This window comes from Vipera ursinii (assembly GCF_947247035.1).
Source record: "Vipera ursinii genome assembly, chromosome: 3".
Lineage (NCBI taxonomy): Eukaryota > Metazoa > Chordata > Lepidosauria > Squamata > Viperidae > Vipera > Vipera ursinii.
Window position 1 is genome coordinate 84716988 of NC_139516.1, and position 20910 is coordinate 84737897.

The following is a 20910-nucleotide window of genomic DNA, read 5'->3' on the forward strand; positions in this document are numbered from 1 at the left end:
ACAACAACAACAACAACAACAACAACAACAACAATAATAATAATAATAATAATAATAATAATAATAATAATAATAATAATAATGTTGGAAGGGACCTTGGAAGTCATCTAGTCCAACCCCCTGCTCAGGCAGGAAACCCTATATCATTTCTGACAAATGGCTATCCAGTCTCTTCTTAAAAACTTCCAGTGTTGGAGCATTCACAACTTCTGGAGGCAGGTTGTTCCACTGGTTAATTGTTCTAACTGTTAGGAAGTTTCTCCTTAGTTCTAGGTTGCTTCTCTCCTTGATCAGTTTCCATCTGTTGCTTCTTTTCCTGCTTCAGACGCTTTGGAGAATAGCTTGACTCCCTCTTTTTTGTGGCAACCCCTGAGATATTGGAACACTGCTATCATGTCACCCTAGTCCTTCTTTCATTAAACTAGACATACCCAATTCCAGCAACCATTCCTTATATGTTTTAGCCTCCAGTCATCTTTGTTGCTCTTCTCTGTACTCTTTCTTGTGGTGACCAAAACTGGATGCAGTATTCCAAGTGTGGCCTTACTGAGGCATTGTAAAGTGGTATTAATACTTCACATGATCTTGATTCTATCCTTCTGTTAATGCAGCCTAGCACTGTGTTGTCTTTTTTGGCAGCTGCAGCACACTGCTGGCTCATATTTAAGTGATTGTCCACTAGGACTCTGAGATCCCTCTCACAGTTATTACTACTGAGCAAGGAACCACCTGTACTATACCTGTACATTTGGTTTTTCTTGCCTAAATGTAGAACCTTACTTTTTTCACCATTGAATTTCATTTTGTTAGATAGCGCCCAATGTTCAAGTCTGTCCAGATCCTCCTGTATCTTAAGCCTATCTTCTGGAGTGTTGGCTATTCCTGTCAGCTTGGAGTCGTCTGCAAATTTGATGAATTCCCCATCTATCTCTTTGTCCAAATCTTTGATGAAGATGTTGAAGAGCACTGGGCCTAGAACAGAGCCCTGGGGCACCACACTACACCCTTTCCTCCATGTAGATGCAATTCCATTGAGGACCACACACTGAGTATGGCTGGTCAGCCAGCTACGAATCCATCTGGTGGTGATGCTATCTAACCCACATTTTTCTATCTTATCAAGTAGTAGGTTGTGATCTACTTTATCAAATGCCTTACTGAAGTCCAAATAAATTATATCCACAGCATTCCTCTGATCCACTAATTTTGTCACTTGGTCAAAGAATGCAATAAGATTTGTCTGGCATGATCTGTTTTTGACAAACCCATGCTGGCTTTTAGTAATGACTTTGTTTACCAGATATTGAGGTCAGGCTGACAGGTCTGTAGTTTCCTGAATCTATTTTTTTCCCTTTTTGGAGACAGGAACTACATCAGCTGTTTAAATTTTTTACAAAAGAGAATGAGAATTGTTAAATGAAATAAAATCTATGTAGTGGTCAGCTCAGAAACAGCTTGTTGTTTCAACCAGGTCAGCTCTTGCAGATTTTTGCAGATCCAGTATAGATATCTGCGGGAGAAAAGCTTCTGCATGCATAATGGTTTTTTAAATAACTTCCATGCTGTCTTTTACCAGGACTCACATAGTGATGCAACATGTATTGTCAGACAACCCTGAGCATTTGCAGCAGAGATAATAGGCAAAGAGGGGTCACTCTTCAGATCAGTGTTGAGTGTAAAAGGACAAAAGGTTTCAATATCTGAAGCATGATTTCAGAGGCAACAAGTTAAAATTCTGATAGAGATCAAGTTACTCACATAGTTACAGTAAAGTCTTATTTTAGGGCATGGTGTAGCCAAGGTGAAACTGTCAGAGATATAATTTCAGCATTTGAATGGCCCAGAAAGTTATTTTATGTATTCCAGATGCTCCTTGTATCCACTTAAGCAGAATTTGTACAGCTTAGATTTATTTCTAGTCTACGTATTTGGGAAAAGGAATGGTTATTTCAGAACAACAGTACATGGGCCACATGGAAGCCAAAGCAAATTCAGTTATGGACATGAAAAATTTCCTCATTGAATTCATAGTGGTCTTCCATACTGGGTGCTTGGATGACTTGAGGATGACATTTGAAAGATTTTGCCAGAAGGCAGGACTTATCAAGAGACCTAAAAAGACTGCTGTTGTAAGCTGAGTTTATTGCTCAGTTTCCAAGCATTCCCTTATGCCTTTTACTGGCACTTTGTTTCTTATGCTGCTGGTGGTATTTTATATCATGTGAAAGGTTCCATGATTAAGTAGTATTAAGTGGACTTGAGAAGGTTCCACTTAAATAGCTATGTAGGTGATATACTGTATTTCTGTTGCTCATACATATTGCAGCTTATGGAAATCAAGAAGCATATGCCTCTTTGGCGGCTGCTCTGTCTTCTGGAATGATCTCCCCCTACCCCACTCCCATCATATAACAGATGCAACTGTGCCCAGCTTTAGGAATACCTTCAGACATGGCTGCATTCCCTAATAGAACATTTGGGTTCTACTATTTGGGTTCTACTATTTTTAGAAATGGTAGCACAGGATTATTATATAGCCATACAGATTGGTGAAATGTACGTGTACAGTCACCATGGGCTTTCCTGCTTAATGGTTTCAACTGTCATAGGAAACTCTCTTCAGACCAAAAGGAAGCATAGATTATATCCATAGATGCAAACTAAACACTGCCATCTATTGGCTGAATAATTCTATAGTTGTTGCAATATAAAATACATTCTAATATGTATTCCAACTGTTATTATTGTGTTTGGTCACTTTTATATTTTGTATTTATATATTCTTATAACATGTTTTCATGTTATATCAGGTTGGTTTGAGTGTGTGTGTGTGTGTGTGTGTGTGTGTGTGTGTATGGGGGAGAGGGGTATTGTTTGTATTGCCTTATAAATCCACAAAGTCAATCAGTCCAGGCCTCTTTTAGCTTGTTCTACCCAAAAACCTGGGTGATAATGAGACGGTGGTAATTTCTATCAAATATTCTGCAAGGTTGTACCCTATCAAATTAAATCAAAACACATTGAATGAAAAAATTATTTGATTTGACATAAGGCAATCTGAAATTCCTATGACAATTCAAGGTTCCATTTCATTTTTTTTTTTAAAAAAATATATGGACAATTGGGTTGAAATCTAAAATTTAGTTTGCTTTTGCTTTCTCCTGTTTCTTACAAAAATAAAAAACCCGAACTGAAGAGCAGGTGACAGTCATGGCTTGGAGGAATTTTTGCATAGCTTTATATTACTGATCACTTGGTCACAGTAACTCATGCTCTAGTCACTTCCAGATTAGATTTCTGTAACTGCCCATGAAGAGCCTCTGGAAGCTTCAACTGGGGCAGATGCAATGGGCTTAGGCAGTTATGTGTGCTCCTAGAATATCACGTGCCACCTGTGAGCTGCATTGGTTTCCAGTTTGCTTCCAGGTCTGAGTCAAAGTGCTGGTTTTAACATTTAAAGCTCTTCATGGCACGGGACAGGGTTATCTGAGGGACTGCCTCTCCCTGTTTACATTAATCCCATCTCATTAGATCTAGCAGAGAAGACAGTTATCATCTGCCACATTTGGTAGGTTCCAGAGAAAGAGGCAGGCTTTCTCTGCCATGGTCCCTGTCTTATGGAACATTTTCCCCTTGCCCCTAAGGTTTGGTTAGACCCATCCCTTTTGCTGTTTCCTAAACCCCTTAAAACCTAGTTATATCATCAGGCTGGGAGGTCCCAGGGATATGCTTAGATGTCTACACTATGGTGGTAGATATACTTTCTCTCCATACCTTGGCTTTGAATATTTTATTTGTACATTAATTAATATTGATGTTTCCTGCATCAGATGAAGACAATTAGTTCAGATACTGGATACAAGTTTACAAATTTATGTATGTTTTATTATTTTTCCTTATTCTGTTCTTGGTCAGGCATTTGTGCCTCCTTGGTTAATGCAAATTACTAAACTAGTTACATTGGTGTCAGAGGAGTGTGAATATCATGCTGTAATCATGGTTGTTATTCATAATACCATTTGGCAGCTTTGCCTCTGACCATTCTACCATTGACTAAAAGAGGCATATTTAAGTCAGCCTTAAATGTTTATTTCTCCCTACGTCAAACACAAGTAGCCAGTAGAACTGCAAAAGCGTTTAGATGGTAGATTCATTGGACAGAAATGCTGACACAGTGGTGAAAATACTTTCAGTTAGAGAAGCCATTTAAGTGTTAGCAAAGAAGAGGAAATGTTGTTTATATATAGATTTGTATAAAATTTATAAGCCATATAGCTGGCTTGTCTGCAGCTACTTATAATACAAATTGAGAAATAATTATAAACAGAAATACAAATTATCATCATAGGAGGAGGATACTGACCCCTGTCCATATAAATCTGCTGTTGCACCGCTGTTTTGAACAGCTGACAATTTCAAAGCTTCTGTTTGTCATACTTATTTTTATATATTAATTTAACTGTCTTATCAACCCTACTTTGAATTATTTTACTAGTTTTATAGGGGATTACGTTTCTTTCTTTTTTAAAAAAAAATCTTGGAGAATTCAGAGTCATATCCAGATTGACACTGAAAATGTCATGTCTACTGAAGTTTCTGAGATTATTATTTTTTTGGTCACGATTCTAAAAATATTCCAACGAGAAAAGAATTCTAGGTATATTATAGGCATTTTTAATTGCAAAGGGAAAAATGCATTTATTTTGCTTGAGACATTACCTGTTTCTTTTTAAAACAGGCAGGAAGTAAAATTTGTCAATTTTTTAAAATAGTGACAAGAACGCCACCTTTAAGTTTTGGGGGTTTGCTAATTTATTTTTTCCTCTTTAGGTCTAATGATTTTCTTAAATTTACATTGGAAGGCTAGTATGTGTAGGTCAGAGAGCAGCAACTTACTTGTTGCATGAACAGAAGTATTTTGTGTAATATTGGATGAATAATGGATAGTTTTGTGCCGTATAAAATTTAAAAGTTTAGAGCCTCATCGCTCTAGGCAACAACCAATGTAACAATCTTAAGAAAAGGATAAAGTTTTCTCCGCAGTTGTTTTTGATGGGTATTATTACAGATGCTACTGTTATAGACACTAAATTGATGTTGAATTTAATTATGGCAGCAAGACTTTTAGTAGCGCAATATTGGAAGAAGGAGGAACTGCCAACTATAGAAGAGTGGGCTTTGAAAGTTTCTAACTTGGCGGAAATGGCAAAGATTTCAGCATATTTGAAAGAACAATCGCAACAGAGATATATTGTGGAATGGAGAAGATGGATTGAATACATTCAGAATAAATATGGGACTAAAAAGTTTCATCTAGCATTTGAATAAGTAGGGGATTTTTATGATGCATAATTAGTTATCTGTTATTACTTATTAATATTATGACTATGGTGAGTTAAAGTGCGATAGAATTTAATGTTTTATTTTTGTTGTTAGCATATTTTAGCCTATGCTTGTATCACTATACCCTGTATTCAGCTCTGGGAAGTCGGGGAGGGGGGAGGGGAGGGGAGGGTTGGGGAGAGGGGAGGGGGAGGAGGGAGTTTTTTGTATTTAAAAATGTTTGTAAAACTTTTTAATAAATAAATAAATAAATAAAAAAAACAACCAATGTAACAATCAATACAATTATTACAATAAAGAGAAGGGTTACTGGTTTTTTTTGTCTAGTTCAGTGTTTTTTGTTGTATTTTAACGGTCTTATAGTTGAAGCAGAAATGATCTGTTCTATGAACAACGATTCAGTGTGCACTGATTATACTGAAATTTAAACAGGTCATACAATACATTGACTAGGAGACTTGTGCACATATTTTTGATACCAGTAGACTTTTTCCCTTGTTTCTCATTGAATCATTGTTTCTCATCAACAAGTAGATGCTTTTGCTTTGAATGCGAGTTATTTTTTTAAAAAATAACTTTTTGTAAAATTATTTATTTAAAAATTAAAGTTGCATGTGTTTCAGCCACCTGTTGCATTGTTATAAAACAGGATAGGTACTTTTTTCTTGGACCATTAAGGAAGAGATGTCATCCACACAGAACTAATTTTATGAGCATATACAAATTCATAAATGTCTCTCATACTAAATATTGTTCAAATGAAAATTTCATTTTTATAAATAATAGGTTAACTAATTAATTTAACCATCCTCTACCTTGATCTAGTTTGAATAGAGTGCCTCTCTTCTCAAAACAGTGTAGAAATAAACGTGTGGGGTTTGATGCTGTATTTATTTATGACTTTCAAAATGTTTCCTCTCATTTCTTCTCAGTATTATTTAATTTAAATGATAATGCATCCAGTGTGAAAAGCAGCAGAAGACATCGGAAGCACGAAGTTCAAAATGATGGAAATTTTGTAGAAAAAAAATGTTTGTCTGGGTACAATTTACATAGGTTATAGGTTTTTTTGGTTGGGGGTGGGGGGTTGTTAATTGTTGTTGCACGTCTCTTCAAGTGGAGAGCCATGCTTGTGATTTCTCACTATATCAATCATTTATAGCCATTTAGATAATAATGTTCTAACATGCCTCTCCTACCATCTTATTTTATGCCATTTGCCCAGTTCCTTGGAATGCTGCACCTTTTGCCGTTTGGGAAGAGTAAATGCACTCTGTAATATCTATTATGGCATGGTCAAAGGCTAATTTATTGTCAAATAGAAAAAATAGGTCAACACTAATGTCACTTGATGATCAACCCTACTCCCCCCCCCAAGTTTAATAAAACATCTCACCAGCATGCATCCTGCACAGCAGTTGATATTTTATTACAACTGCAGTACCTGGGCTGTAGCAGTGGTGTAATTACTGAGCTGTCAGAGTGATAAGTGGGATTAATGGCAGACTGATGCACTTTAGTCTGCAGAGTGCTCTGAGAATTGGAAGATGGTGTTGTTATAAGAGTCTGTCTATACTGGCATATTCACAGAGTTTCCAGCCCCCTCCCTTCCCAGCCAATGCCACAAATTCAAGCTTGCATTGCCCTGCCTCATTAACATTTGACATTTTCAACAGCTGTTATTTATGAGCCGGCTCCATAATAATAATAAAATAAAATATGGAGATGTATAGTGTTTGGTGAAAGATGCATAATGACGCCATTATACATGTGCCATAGTGCAAAAAAAAATGGCTTCCTGGTCAATCTTTATTTAATCTTGTTTTATTTTACCTTTACTGGTCGAATCTAACAGGCAGTTGATTTGAACGGTGATTAGTCTGGTAATGCTTTCCAAGCTGTCGACTTTGAAATAATTATATTCATCTTCTACTTGGTTAGAGGAGCCAAAGAGGCTTACACATTGTTTTCTCATAAATTTGAACTTTAAAGTTGAACTTACCTATGTTTAATTCAAAGATAACTCTCAACATTTAACCATATTCTCCTCTTGAATGGTATGGTACTTCCACATTTTCTCAATTCTGTTTTGAATATCTTTCTAACCTCCCTCTTTCTTGAGTAAAAATTATGGATTAAATACTCTTATTGAAAATAGTTTACCACCTTATATTCAACACCTGATTATCAATAACATGACATGAGTATTATTAAGAGCCTTGGTGGAGCAGTGGGCTAATGCCTCCTTAAGTAATACCAGCTGCCTGCAATTATTGCAGGTTTGCATCCCACCAGGCTCAAGGTTGACTCAGCCTTCCATCCTTCCAAGGTAGGTAAAATGAGGACCCAGATTGTTGGGGGCAATAAGCTGACTTTGTAATAATGCCACTTGGGGGGGAGCAAAAGCCCTAATAAGCAGGCATATGCATAGAATGAAGGCTATTGCTAAGCACATTTAATTTGTGCTTAGATTGTAAGCCGCCCTGAGTCTTCGGAGAAGGGTGAGATATAAATGGGATTAAAATAAAATAAATAAAATAAATAAATATTTGATAATCATAAGAATGGTCTGAAGGTAGAAGATTGCAACTCACCACATCTTAAAAAGTATGAGTTGATATTTTATGAAATAATATGCTGCCTCTTAGCTTTTAGAAAATGCATGTTAATAACTGTAAAATTTGGAGCAAGTAAAATAGAACAGTTCTACGGTTCCTGTTTTCCAGATCACTTGTCAATTGAGGCACAACAGGTTATAAAATTGGGTGTCTCAACAATTGTCTCACTTAAAAACAAATTCTGGTCTCAGTTGTAGGTTGAAGACTACACATATGACATAGATTAGTGTTACATTTAGACACAGATTAGTATAGTGACTTATTATTGCTCTTTTATCAGTTTTTTTTTAAGTATTGTTAGGCAGAATGCTAATATTTATGAAAGTTTTATGTGGAAATGTCCAGAAGAGAATTAATAATTCTAAAATCAGTGTATCTTATTCTCTATTTTAATATTAGATTTACTCTGTCTTCCTCTGATGGTATTTTATTTTTTGCTTTATTGTGTTTTATTATTTTGATGGAATATGCTCAAGAATGTTTAATATTAGGAGATTAAGAACTACAAAAATGAAAAAAAACAACAACGATCAGGACTCTGCAAGCTGGGTAGAGCATAATGCAGTGATTTAAAATCTGCTGGTTTAGAGGTACACGTTGCTTTTGCCTGTTTGAAATAAAGACTTTGCAGAAGATTGTCATCACGTAATACAAATATATGCGCTGGGGAATTGTATTTTATGGGTGGCTTGCTTTTCACTTTCAAGATTTGAATGATCTGGGATCAGCTGCCTTGGTTTACCTGTCTGTGGCGTGGGGATAATAGCACTTACCCGTGGGAACCTTTTTGAGTTTCTGCCCGAACAGTAGAGTATTATTAATTTTTAGATTGATTAGCTTCTGTCAGGTACATGGAAAAATTGTATGTTGTTGGCAGGGCTTTGTGCTCTAAGTCACTCTAACTCATTTACTTTCCTCCCCAGGTGCTTAAAGTGTGCAGATGCCCCCTGTCAGAAGAGCTGCCCAACTAATCTAGACATCAAGTCATTTATCACAAGTATTGCAAACAAGGTAAAAAAAAAAGGCAGAGGAAAAAGAAAAGAAGGCAGGGGGAAAAAAAAGAAAAGAAAAAGCTGCAGTTGCTTTGTATGATTGAATTACTGTCCTTATCTTTGTGTGTAGCTTAATGAAATAATGTTTGGAGCAGCTATTACAAAATTTAGCAGACTTTTCTTAATTGCATAATTATTCTTGCTACTTTTCTGTGGAGATACTGTATGCTAAATACATAGCTTGTACGTACATTGACTCTCAAACATCTTTTTATGGCTTTTGATTTTAATATACAGTATCTTAACTGATATCGTTTTGTGTTTTGTGCGTGTGTGTGTGTACACATGCATGTATTTATGCCTCTGTGTTTATGTGTATACACATACACATACATATTGTACTGTACTTACTATCTATTGCATATACTATAAATTCACTGTATAGGGAGATTTCTTTAAGAATGGGACAGTTAGACACTTAGTGGTAGTAAGCAGCATCAATTTCAGTTATATGGATGGAGTGAAACTAATACAGAGAATATCGAATGGCACCTGGATTTAACCTTGGTTGTCTGCCATACCAAACTATAATCTTTATAGCTCTTTCAATTTTTGATTTTTACCTTGTAAGAATTGGATTCCAGATGTTGAGAACCTGTAGTAACCTCTCTTCTTCTTTGAATTAGTTGGAATTAACTAGTAGGATACGTAGGAGGGACTTTTTGAAGTTGGGAGAAAATTTCCATTAAATGCTGGTTTTCTGTCTCTCCAGATTGTGTTAATTTATAGTATGTGTGTGTGTGTGTGTGTGTGTGTGTGTGTGTGTGTTAGATTTCTGATTACTTTTTCCCCCCATGAGTTTAAAGTACATCTTGTATTCCTTTCTCCATTGCTATTCACATAGAAAGATATGTACTAAGCTGGGCTCAAAGATGCCTGACTTACAGTTATATTGATAAACTTCCACAGATCAGTATAGAGAAGAACTGTTCACCACGGTCCTACTTCAGCATTTAAATCAGTATACATCTTAGAATTAACCTGGTACCATGAGCATCTATGGCTGGGCAAGAGGAGCAGATGATAAAATATTAATGACAATATCATTATGTGAATCTTTTGACTTACATACTTCCATCGGATGTTGAGATGCAAGCATGTAGGGGCAGCCCCTAGGTGATATTACTGAATGCAGGACATCATGTTGGTGCCATCCCAGTTTGAGGAATCCAGATGTTGGTTTTCTCTGATAGAGCGAGGCATTCCCTAACCCAGGGGTAGGCAACTTTGGCTGTTTTATGACTCGTGGACTTCAGCTCCCAGAATTCCTGAGCCTGCACTGAGCTGGCTCAGGAATTCTGGGAGTTGAAGTCCATGAGTCATAAAAGAGCCAAGGTTGCCTACCCCTGCTTTGGATTCACTCTTTACACTTAGTGAGTAGATGGGGAAAGATAATAATGTATATAAGATTGAAGCTTGGATGTTGGTAGGATTGTGAGAAGTCATCTCTGTGGCCAATGCTATGGTCTTGTTCTAAATTACAGATAGTTCTCAACTTACAACCATAATGGAACTTGGAATTTCCATCATAAGTTATGTTGGTCATAAGTCAAGGTACCCATGTAATCAAACCTGATTTAATGCTCTTCTTTTGAGGTGGTGTTCATTAGGTGAACAAGGTAATTGTAAAGTAGATCAATGTATTCCTATGGCTGGCTGTTCTTTTTTTTTGTCGAAAACTGGCCAAAAAAGCTGGAAGCTGGCCAAAAAAGTAATAAATTGTGGTCACATGACTATGGAATGATGCAACTGTCTGTAAAGGTGAGTTGGTTGCCAAGTGCCCCCAAAGTGATCATGTGACTATAGGCCATGTGCAGCTGTCGAAACTCCAGGGGCAAGGTTCTAAGTAGCTTTGGTTGTTGTTGTTAGTTGTGAAGTTGTGTCCGACTCATCGCTTTGGGTGAGTGGTCACTAAGTAACCAATTGTGAAGTGATGATGACCTGCACTTCTATCTGTGGTTGTCTTTAGAGGAAAAACAAAACGAAAGGTAGCTGAGGATTCAGTACCAGATCTTTCGAACCTGGAATATAATTTTTGCCTTAAAGATTGTGTATTCAAGAATATTATACCAAATCTGCCCCTCCTACTTTGGGAGATTGAAAATATTACTTATTTCAAAAAAATATGAAATTTTAACACCTCAGTTCAATCAACTGAAAGAAGGGTAGGGACTGAGAGAATGTATCTCTGTGATTTATATCTTATAGGGGAATTGTAGAGTTGTATGTGCAAGGAATTTTATTGTGGACTCACAGAGACTTAATTTTAAGACCACACAATACAGGAGGCTCTATCATGTATTGCCATTACATTGGAAAATAAGAAAGTGTCTTAAATTTTAATATTGTTTTTTATTTATGAGTAAATTCCCCAGAGTCCTTGTTTTCTGGTATATAGTGCATTTTAACTCTGGACAGGAACAGATCCCGTGCGAGCTTTTGCAGTAATGATGCTGTTAGTCTTATAGGTACACAAGCTGTTTTGTTTGTTGCTTGTTTATTTATTTAATTTATTTGCTTATATATAATGCCATGGAATGTAATGTATTGGTTACCAGTTGTCTTCCGGGTGAGATTCAAGGTACTGGTAATGGTGTTTAAGGCCCTACATGGCATGGGTCCGGAGTACCTTAGGGAGCACCTGCTGCTGGCATCAACTTCCCTCCGCCCTGTGCGTTCCCACAGAGAGGGCCTCCTCAGGGTGCCACCGATCAGAGAATGTCAATTGGTGGCCCCCAGGGGGAGGTCCTTCTCTGTGGGCGCCCCGGAGCTATGGAATCGGTTGCCGGTTGAGCTCCGGATGGCGCCCGACCTTCGCTCCTTCCGTCGCGATCTGAAGACATTCTTATTTGAACAAGCCGGCCTGGCCTGAAGGGGGATGGGTTGGGTTTTTATGTCATTTTTAATATCTGTATTTATTGTTTTTAGCTGGGCATATGTTTAATTTTCTTTTAAGTTTTGTATTTTTGTATTTTTTATATATCTGCCCTGTTCACCGCCCTGAGTCCTTTGGGAGAAGGGCGGTATATAAATAAAATTATTATTATTATTATTATTATTATTATTATTATTATTATTATTATTATTATTATTATTATTATTATTATTATTATTATTCCATGGAAGTATTAACTAGCAGCCTTGTTCCCACTGACATCCAGAGTGAGTAGCAGACTTCAGAGCTTGTACTGGTGTTTTTTGATCATCAAATAGCAATAACATGGATGAAGGAGGAGACACCGTGGTGCTTCCCCTGTATGTATTAACTGTCCACATGCTAAGAAAGTACCCATGGTTTTAATAAACAGACGTGCAGGAGTGAGGTATGAGAAAGTACAATGCTCAGATGCCTACTGCATATTAGTGGCTTTATCATTTCTTCCTAAACAGGGTCTCCCATGAAATAATAAAGAGTCGGTAGGTATTCATTTAAGCAGCTTTCATTATCACAGATTTTTTTTCTTTCTTCTTTTGCCAGAATCTAGCAAATGCATTCTTTTGTCAGGTATTTAAGAGCTTTATTGTATGGAGTGTGTTTTGCTGGAAAACTACTGTAGCAATCATAAAAGGTCAGGGATTCTTGTTCTCTAAAGCCTGAGGCGTTTCAGATATTTGCCGGGCGTGCACAATGTAGTCTCTTCTACATCACATTTCCTGTAGATTTCAACTTGGCAAGAAAGGGGAGAATACTTTTCTAAGTGGAGAGGGTAATTGAATTGCCAGTCTCCGTGATTCATGCCTTGAAACTCTTTGAGAAAAAGATGCCACTCTATTGTAAATTAGTGCGATTCTGTACAGTCCAGGCCAAAACTTACTTTCATTCCTTTTCATAAAAGAGGATTACATCTCTGCCTCCTAAAGGGTGAAGACTCCATTGGTGTGCCTTTCTGGGGGAGGAGTGTGGGGTCTGCATAGTCAAGTTCACACAGTTGAACTCTGTGTCGACAGATGAAACATAGCTTTAGATGCCTCATCCTGTGCCTAGTGCTTTGGGTAGCGGGCAAGCCACAGAGAGGAGAAAGACAACAAACAGAGTTTGCCCCAGTACAGATCATTTGCTACTAAAGATCAGATGGGTATAAAAGATTTTTTTTTCTGAGAAGCTTGAAAGGATCGTAATTTATTCATGCTTTCACCAAGACAAATCTGGTTAAAAAGCAAATGTTTGCTCTGTTATAAAAGAAGGAAAAACACATTAAAGAATGCATGGCATTTTCTTGTTTATTTCTCATTTGTATTAATAGTACTTGCTCTTGACATGCCAGAGGCTAATATTATCATATCCAAGGGTGCATCAGTCCAGATATTCAGTTGCCATTGATGTGGGTTTTTTTAAAAAAGACCCTTTTTTAAGTTGTTTGAAACAAATAGGAGCTCACATTTGTCTGTCTGCCTGTCTGTCTCTCTGTCTGTCTGTCTGTCTGTCTGTCTTTCTCTCTCTCTCTCTCTCTCTCTCCCATGTGTGAGGGGAGGATGAGGAAGGGAGATATTCTATTTTCTTTTGGCTTCATGCCAACATTCCCCAAATTTGTTGTTATTTTCTTCCTGCCCATGTTCATAATAGATGTCCTTATCTATCATTCACTTGCAGGAAGATGATACCTATGATGGTAGTCTTACTTTCCAACCAGATTTGAATTCTGAGGTATCTGGGCATGGGGAAATAGAAAAGAAAGGTGGAAGCCAGCATAAATAGGGTTTTGCAGATCCTGCATTTCCCCAAAATTGGTTGCAGAGAGAATATATGAGAGGCTGCAGAGAGGGTAGGAAGAGAAATCATCTTGCTCCTTACTGAGGAACACTGCTGCCAGAGGAAAAACAACATCGGATTTCACCCGAAAAGCAGATTATATTAAAAGAACGATCTTTCTTGCCATTGATAAAATAAAGTATCCAGCTTTCCTATTTTGATATTCCTTTAAAAATATTTGCTGGGTTCCTCATTTGCAAAGTTTTCATCTATTTTGTGAATAGTGAACCTGACTGTACAAAGAAGCCACCATCCATGGCATTTTTTTTGTTTGTTAGCTGCGAAGTCGTGTCCGACCCATCACAACCCTATGGACAACGTTCCTCCAGGCCTTCCTGTCCACTACCATCTTCTGGAGTCCTTTTAAGCTCACGCCTACTGCTTCAGTGACTCCATCCAGCCACCTCATTCTCTGTCGTCCCCTTCTTCTCTTACCCTCAATCTTTCCCAGCATTAGGCTCTTCTCCAGTGAGTCCTTCCTTCTCATTAGGTGGCCAAAATATTTGAGTTTTAGCTTCAAGATCTGGCCTTCTAAAGAGCAGTCAGGGTTGATCTCCTCTAGGACTGACCGGTTTGATCGCCTTGCAGTCCAAGGGACTCGCAGGAATCTTCTCCAGCACCACAGTTCAAAGGCCTCAATTCTTTGGCGCTCAGCCTTTCTTATGGTCCAACTTTCACTGTCATACATTGCAACTGGGAAGACCATAGCCTTGACTATACGCACTTTTGTTGACAGGGTGATGTTTCTGCTTTTTAGTGTGCCCATGGCATTTTAGTTATATTTAAATGAATTTTCCCATGGATGGTCAATTTTCTTTCTTTTTCAGGTTGTTGCAAGCCTTTATGTCCCATATACATCATCCACCGTGGCTATTCTTCTGCAATTTGAAAATAACAAATAATAGTTAGATGATGCGGGGGGGGGGGTTTGAAAAAAAATGGGTAAAGATAGTAGGCAATTATACATACCCGTATATACTTGAGTATAAGCCGACTCGAGCATAAGCCGAGACCCCCAATTTCACCCCAAAAAACTGAAAAAAGTTATTGACTCGAGTATAAGCCGATCTGCCGTTCTGCAAGCCTCTGCCACCGGCGGAGGCTGGATCCGCACTCTGCAAGCCTCTGCCACCAGCAGAGGCTCGATCCGCCATTTTGCAAGCCTGAATACACATTCGGGGCCCGCGCGTTCCCCGGGCAAATCGTGGCGCCCAGCAGGCAAGGAAACACGCCCGCTACAGTCGCCCCCCCTTCCCTCAGGAGACGCGAAGCAAGTGACCGCCCGGAGCTTACCGAGGACTTGCGCGCGGCCGAGGCTTTGGTGCTTCCAGGATCGCGCGCACCTCTCCCAAGCCGCCGCCGTCCGGAGACCTGCCGAAGTTTGGGGAGGTTTGGGGAGGTGCGCACGCACCTCCCCAAACCTCCCCAAACGTCGGCAGGTCTCCGGACCTCCGCGCCCTGCCTGCCTGCTTCTTTCCACTGCCTGGCTGCCCTACGATGTAACCCGCTTCATGATCGAGTGCGACGCCTGCAAGGACTGGTTTCACGGCAGGAAGGGGATCTCTGCCCTAGAGCGGGAGGGGGGAGGGAAAGGGGGGGGGAGGAAAGGCCCGATCGCTTTGTGTTACCTGCCGTGAAACCAGTCCTTGCAAGCGTCGCACTCGATCATGAAGCGGGTTACATCGTAGGGCAGCCAGGCAGCGGAAAGAAGCAGGCAGGCAGGGCGCGGAGGTCCGGAGAACTGCCGATGTTTGGGGAGGTTTGGGGAGGTGCGCGCGCACCTCCCCAAACCTCCCCAAACTTCGGCAGGTCTCCAGACGGCGGCGGCTTGGGAGAGGTGCGCGCGATCCCGGAAGCACCAAAGCCTCGGCCGCGCACAAGTCCTCGGTAAGTTTTTTTGTTGACTGGAGTATAAGCCGAAGTGGAATTTTTCAGCCCAAAAAGTGGGCTGAAAAATTCGGCTTATACTCAAGTATATACGGTAATAATTAGGCAGTGCTCTTCCTTAGACTATAGTGCAACATGTAATCTATTTTGGAATAAATCCATTCAACGTGAAATCCTAACCATATCTGTTCAAATGTTTGGATATGAAAGAGTATCTCACCAATTCCCAGATAGTGAATTTTGAGCAATGTGCTCCCTATGGATTTTGCAGTCATATATGATAATCAAAACTAACTTAGTTAGCACATACTGAACAAAGGTAGCATTACAAACATAATGGATTACAATTATTTCTACTTGTTTTACTGTAGACTGGAATTAATGTTCAACCGATATGTACTATAGAGCTGACAAGATTTGTAGACGTATAACATCCTTACTAAAACCAAACCCCCCAAAAATCCCATTTATTTGAAATGAAATTGTCAAGCTTAATTCAAAAATATCCTAAAAGTAGTTTTTGTGAGATTAATCACATGTATTTCCAGATGTAATTTTGTCTAAGAAGCATGTGTCTGCAGTCCAACATGTAGTTTGTATTCTGTCTCTTTTTATAATGTATAAATTGTATAATGTCTAAATTGTTTACTAATGCGCTTATTGAAGATTTTTACATGTAAAAGATAAACATGAAAATATATGAAGATATCTTGAAAAAAGATAAAAGTTCAAAGGAACACACAGATTGAAAAATAAAAAATAAAAAGATAAGTAAAAAAAACAACTACAGATCTTTACAGCAGTTACAAACCAACTTAGTATCCTTTCTCCTTCTTTAACATTACATTACATTCTCTTCTGTCCCATATTCAACCCTTTTTAATCAGCAAATTATTATTATTTTTTATTTCAGCAAAAAGTCCTTATAGGTTTCTAGTGTTTTATGAAAGCTATATGTTATATATAACTAATATTTAAAGTGAATTTGTGAAAAATGAAATTTTCATAATTGTCGTTGGATCTTTGCTATGAAGCTGGTGCAGTCAAGACTGACATAATTTGCACTTTGTGTCAATGCTAAATAGATTTGGGCTCTTCAATTAAATATTTTTTTAAAAAAAACATGTGACAATCTCTGAACATTAATTAGGATGAAAGAAGATAAGATGGACTAAGCAGAAGAGGAAAATAAATTGGCAAAGTTATTTATAGTAAATACACTTAGGATGTTATTTAATTTGACCCTTACCCATAGTTAAGTATGTAGTAATTTTGGCTTAAAGTCTGACAAATGTATCTAGTTTAACATTTCAAGATAGGTGGAAATTGTACACTTAGTTCTTTTAACCTTATACATAATTCCTTTCCTTCCTTTTTTTGTTAATATCTTGTCATGAAAAGATTTCTGTCAGACTTAAAAATCTGCACATTTTAGTAGGTTGTGATTGGTGTATGCTCTATTACTCTTGAATGGATATATTTTAATTTTCTGTCACTTCTTGCAGATTTCATTACTGTTTGTTTCCTTCACCTATCCACCACTGTTTTTTAATCTGATTCCCATTGCAGAATCTCTCAGATTGCATCAGTGGTAGAAGCCATGGCAGCTACTGACTATGTGGCTAAGCAAGATGGACTTGTAGTCCAAAAAAAATCTGGGGCATCAGATTGGAAAATGCTACTCTGGCTCCTTGTTATGCCAACTTTTCATGTCATTCCCTCCTTTTATGATCTCTTTGTCTCTATTTTTATTTATTATAGTGCTTCCTTCTCTCTTCCCCTTCCCTCTGTTTTGTGTTTAATTCTATCACTTAAGATTTAAAATGTAATGAAACATAGACGTTAGACACAAGAGGGCCTGTTCTCAAAATGACAGCTCAAATTGTGCATGCAAATTGGAGACTGTGTGTGAAAGTCTGTACTCATTTGCACAAGCCATGCGCGCTCATGCATGCCATTTAAAACTGCTACATTTAATTTTAATAAGTGGGGCTTCAAGAAAATGTCTTTAATTTTAGAGGCAGGATAGATGTCGCCTACATGCCACTAAAAATTGTTGCCAAAAATCACCTGCCAGAGTTCAGAAGCAAAATGATACATGGAATCATTAGCATGAAGAACTGATTTTTGAAAGGGAAAAAAAAAACTACAGCTACTATGCACTGAGTTATAATTACATAGAAATATGCATTTTAATTAACCTTTCCAGTAGGATTTCTGAGGCATGGGATTTCTTTTTTTTAAGTTCAGTTTTATTGAGGGTTTTTTTTTTAATTCTCCCTGCTCATCTTGATCTTTTTCCAGGTCACTAAATACAAATGCTTTCAAGAGAAAAGCAAGGATGTTGTTAATGTATTTGAAATACTGACTTTTCTTAAGATGTCTATCAGCACTTAATGTACTAGGATGGCTGACAGCTGGTTTTGGTTGCCATAGCGTAATTATGTAGAATAGACTGTCTCTATGACACTGTTTCAATGAAAGAATATCTCGCATTCTAGATGACAAAGACAAAATGACATTACAAGAACCAGCATACAGTTCTTTTTCTTTAGCTGTGTAAAACTATAGCACTGTTTTGATGATGCAAGTCAAATGATATGCTGTAAAGATCAATGGCTAAAATAAAATACATATTGATAGCCTGTCATAGTCTCTGTTCATTTGTTCTACCTCTTCCTCTATTGTCAGGAAGTATGCTACCAGCAGGATGCTATTTAAAATAAGGTTTAAAAACTCATGATTTTTAACTTCTATATTTAAAGCATGTATCATCTTCCTAAATCTGATTAGTTGGGTTAATGCAGTCTCCTGATGTCCTCAAGGACAAATGCTTCTCACCTCAAGTTGTCCCCAACCATGGACTTGTTGGAGTTGTTCCAAGTATAATCTTGCATTTTTTTAGTCCATCCAACCACCCCATCCATTACTTTATCTTCTAGTTGCCTCCACCATGATAATTTCTTCCAGTGCATAATTTAATTGCAACTTATGGTTGAAGTAAGTGAGTCTCTGCTTTCAGGTTATTGCCTTGAGGGAGTATTAGTCTTTATTTGATTAATAATAATAATAATAATAATAATAATAATAATAATAATAATAATAATAATAATAATAATAATAATAATAATAATAATATAACAATAATAATAATAATAAAATTTACAGTCCACAATTCAGCAGTATCTGTATTTTGTTGCTCATTCTTTCTCACCATCCAGCTTTCACAAATTTACATTATCACTGGAAAACCATAGCTTTAACTATGTTATATTTGTTGTCATGGAATTAACCTTATAGTTCATGATCTTGTATAATTCTTTCTTCACTAAGATTAATTTATTTATTATTCTAGCACATTGTCCATCTTGAACTATTCATGAGACCAATCTACTTGTGAATGCCTAGCACTGGGTCACTAGAAGAGTGCTTTCTGATCTTCCAATAGCAATAGCGCTTAGACTTATACACCGCTTCCCAGTGCTTTACAGCCTTCTCTGGGTGTTTTACAGAGTCAGCATATTGCCTCCAATAATCTGGCTCCTCATTTTGCTGATCATGGAAGGATGGAAGGCTGAGTCAACCTTGCACCAGTGAGAATCGAACTGCCGAACTGCTGGCAGCCAGCAGCCTGCAGTACTGCATTCTAACCACTGGGCCACCACGGCTCATTGTCTGGCACCAAAATCTATCCAAACATTTCAACATGTCAGACTTTATACAGGCTAGTAATGGAACTAAAATGCTGAGATTCAAGAATATAGTCCAGCTCTTTTATGAAGAAAATGGCTACTGAAAACTGGATTCAGCTTCTATGAATGGCAGTCCCCAAATTCAAATCCTATATGTCTTTTTCAGATCTTTAGGTCTTAAGGGACTGAAAAATCACAGAAATGATTGACACTTGTACATCATCATCATCATCATCATCATTATTATTATCATCATCATCATCATCATCATCATCATCAGTCTGGTCTGGTCTTTGGCCCTTTGCTCTAGTCTTCAGATAGCCATTTCCATGTAGTTTTGTTGTCAGCAGTATGAAGTCAACTCCCACTGCCTGCAGTGATCCCATACCCAGTTATCTGGAAGTGAATTTAGCTAAATTCAGTGGAGGTTTTTAGTAATAATGGTGGAGAAATAATTTGGTTTACACTCTAAAATAGTTTAGTCTAATTCAGTCTAGTTGCATGATTAAAATGCGTTGGAAAGCATAAAAAGAAAACTGGGTATACTGTATAATTCAAGTACATATAAAGTGCACTTAACGTTAAATGCAAATATAGGTAAAATGCATCATTTCTTTTTTGTTCCCAATACATTATGCAGACTTTGTCAGATTTTTTGAAAAAGACATATATCACTGTAATAGAACAAATTTGTGCTTCTACGAATTTGAAAGTTATAGAAGTTATGTTATGGAATAACATATACGGTACTGCAGTGCCAGTCCATAGTCTTATCGTCTAACTTGAAAGAAAGCTGCACTGAATACAGTGACATTTGTGTTTGAATGTTGTGCCTAGTAATGTTCCGTTTAGCCACCTTTGCAAACAACGAGCTGTACATTCTAGTTTATTAAACTATAATTTAGGCCAGCATGGTTCATTGCTTCTTGCTTCTCTCGTTAAATGGTAAATAAGACAGAGGTAGTTTAACTTGATGTTTATATCTGGGATCACAGTTTATTGGTTAGAAACTAACCAAGGTTCTTTATGAATTTAAAATTAAGTTTATATCATCATCATCATCATCATCATCATCATCATCATCATCATCATCATTTTAGCCATGGTCTATCCACTGCAGGATGAAGGCCTGTTTCCAACCCACACAGTCCTGAGCTATTTTTCCCCCAGTTGGGCCTGCGATATTTGCTGATGTCGTCAATCCATCTTGTTTTAAGGTCTCTTTTGTGGATGCTTTTTATCAAGAGGAATCAAAATTTTACGTATTGACTTATTAATGAGTAGAACATAACCTTAGGTTTGGACATCATTCACTCTTTAATGACAACCTGTAAGAAATCAGTTTGCTACTTGTTAACTCAGTTTATAGTTTTATGAGCCATATGGTTTAATCAACTCTCCTTCAAAGTCTAAAAATGATAATGTGGAAAAAAAATTTCAGCAACCAGGTTCTGCAATATGCTTGATATGAGCACACTTTATTCAGTGTTGTCTGGATCTTCTTAGAGAGACGACTTTGCCAGGACAATAATTTTGAGCTTGTTGTGATTGAATCTTCAATCTTTTGT

The 20910-nt window shown here is 37.6% G+C and overlaps 1 protein-coding gene across 3 annotated transcripts in view; it reads left to right on the top strand.

Annotated features, from left to right (window-relative positions):
* DPYD (dihydropyrimidine dehydrogenase) overlaps positions 1–20910 on the top strand; it is a 597578-nt gene that overhangs the window by 152230 nt on the left and 424438 nt on the right. For all 3 annotated transcript variants that reach the window (XR_014492313.1, XM_083361143.1, XM_083361144.1), the window contains exon 4: positions 8885–8972. Coding sequence is in view for 2 of the 3 variants with exons in the window: in XM_083361143.1 (XP_083217269.1) it covers positions 8885–8972 (88 nt within the window). In the remaining variant the exon portion in view is untranslated. The remainder of the gene's footprint in view (positions 1–8884; positions 8973–20910) is intronic.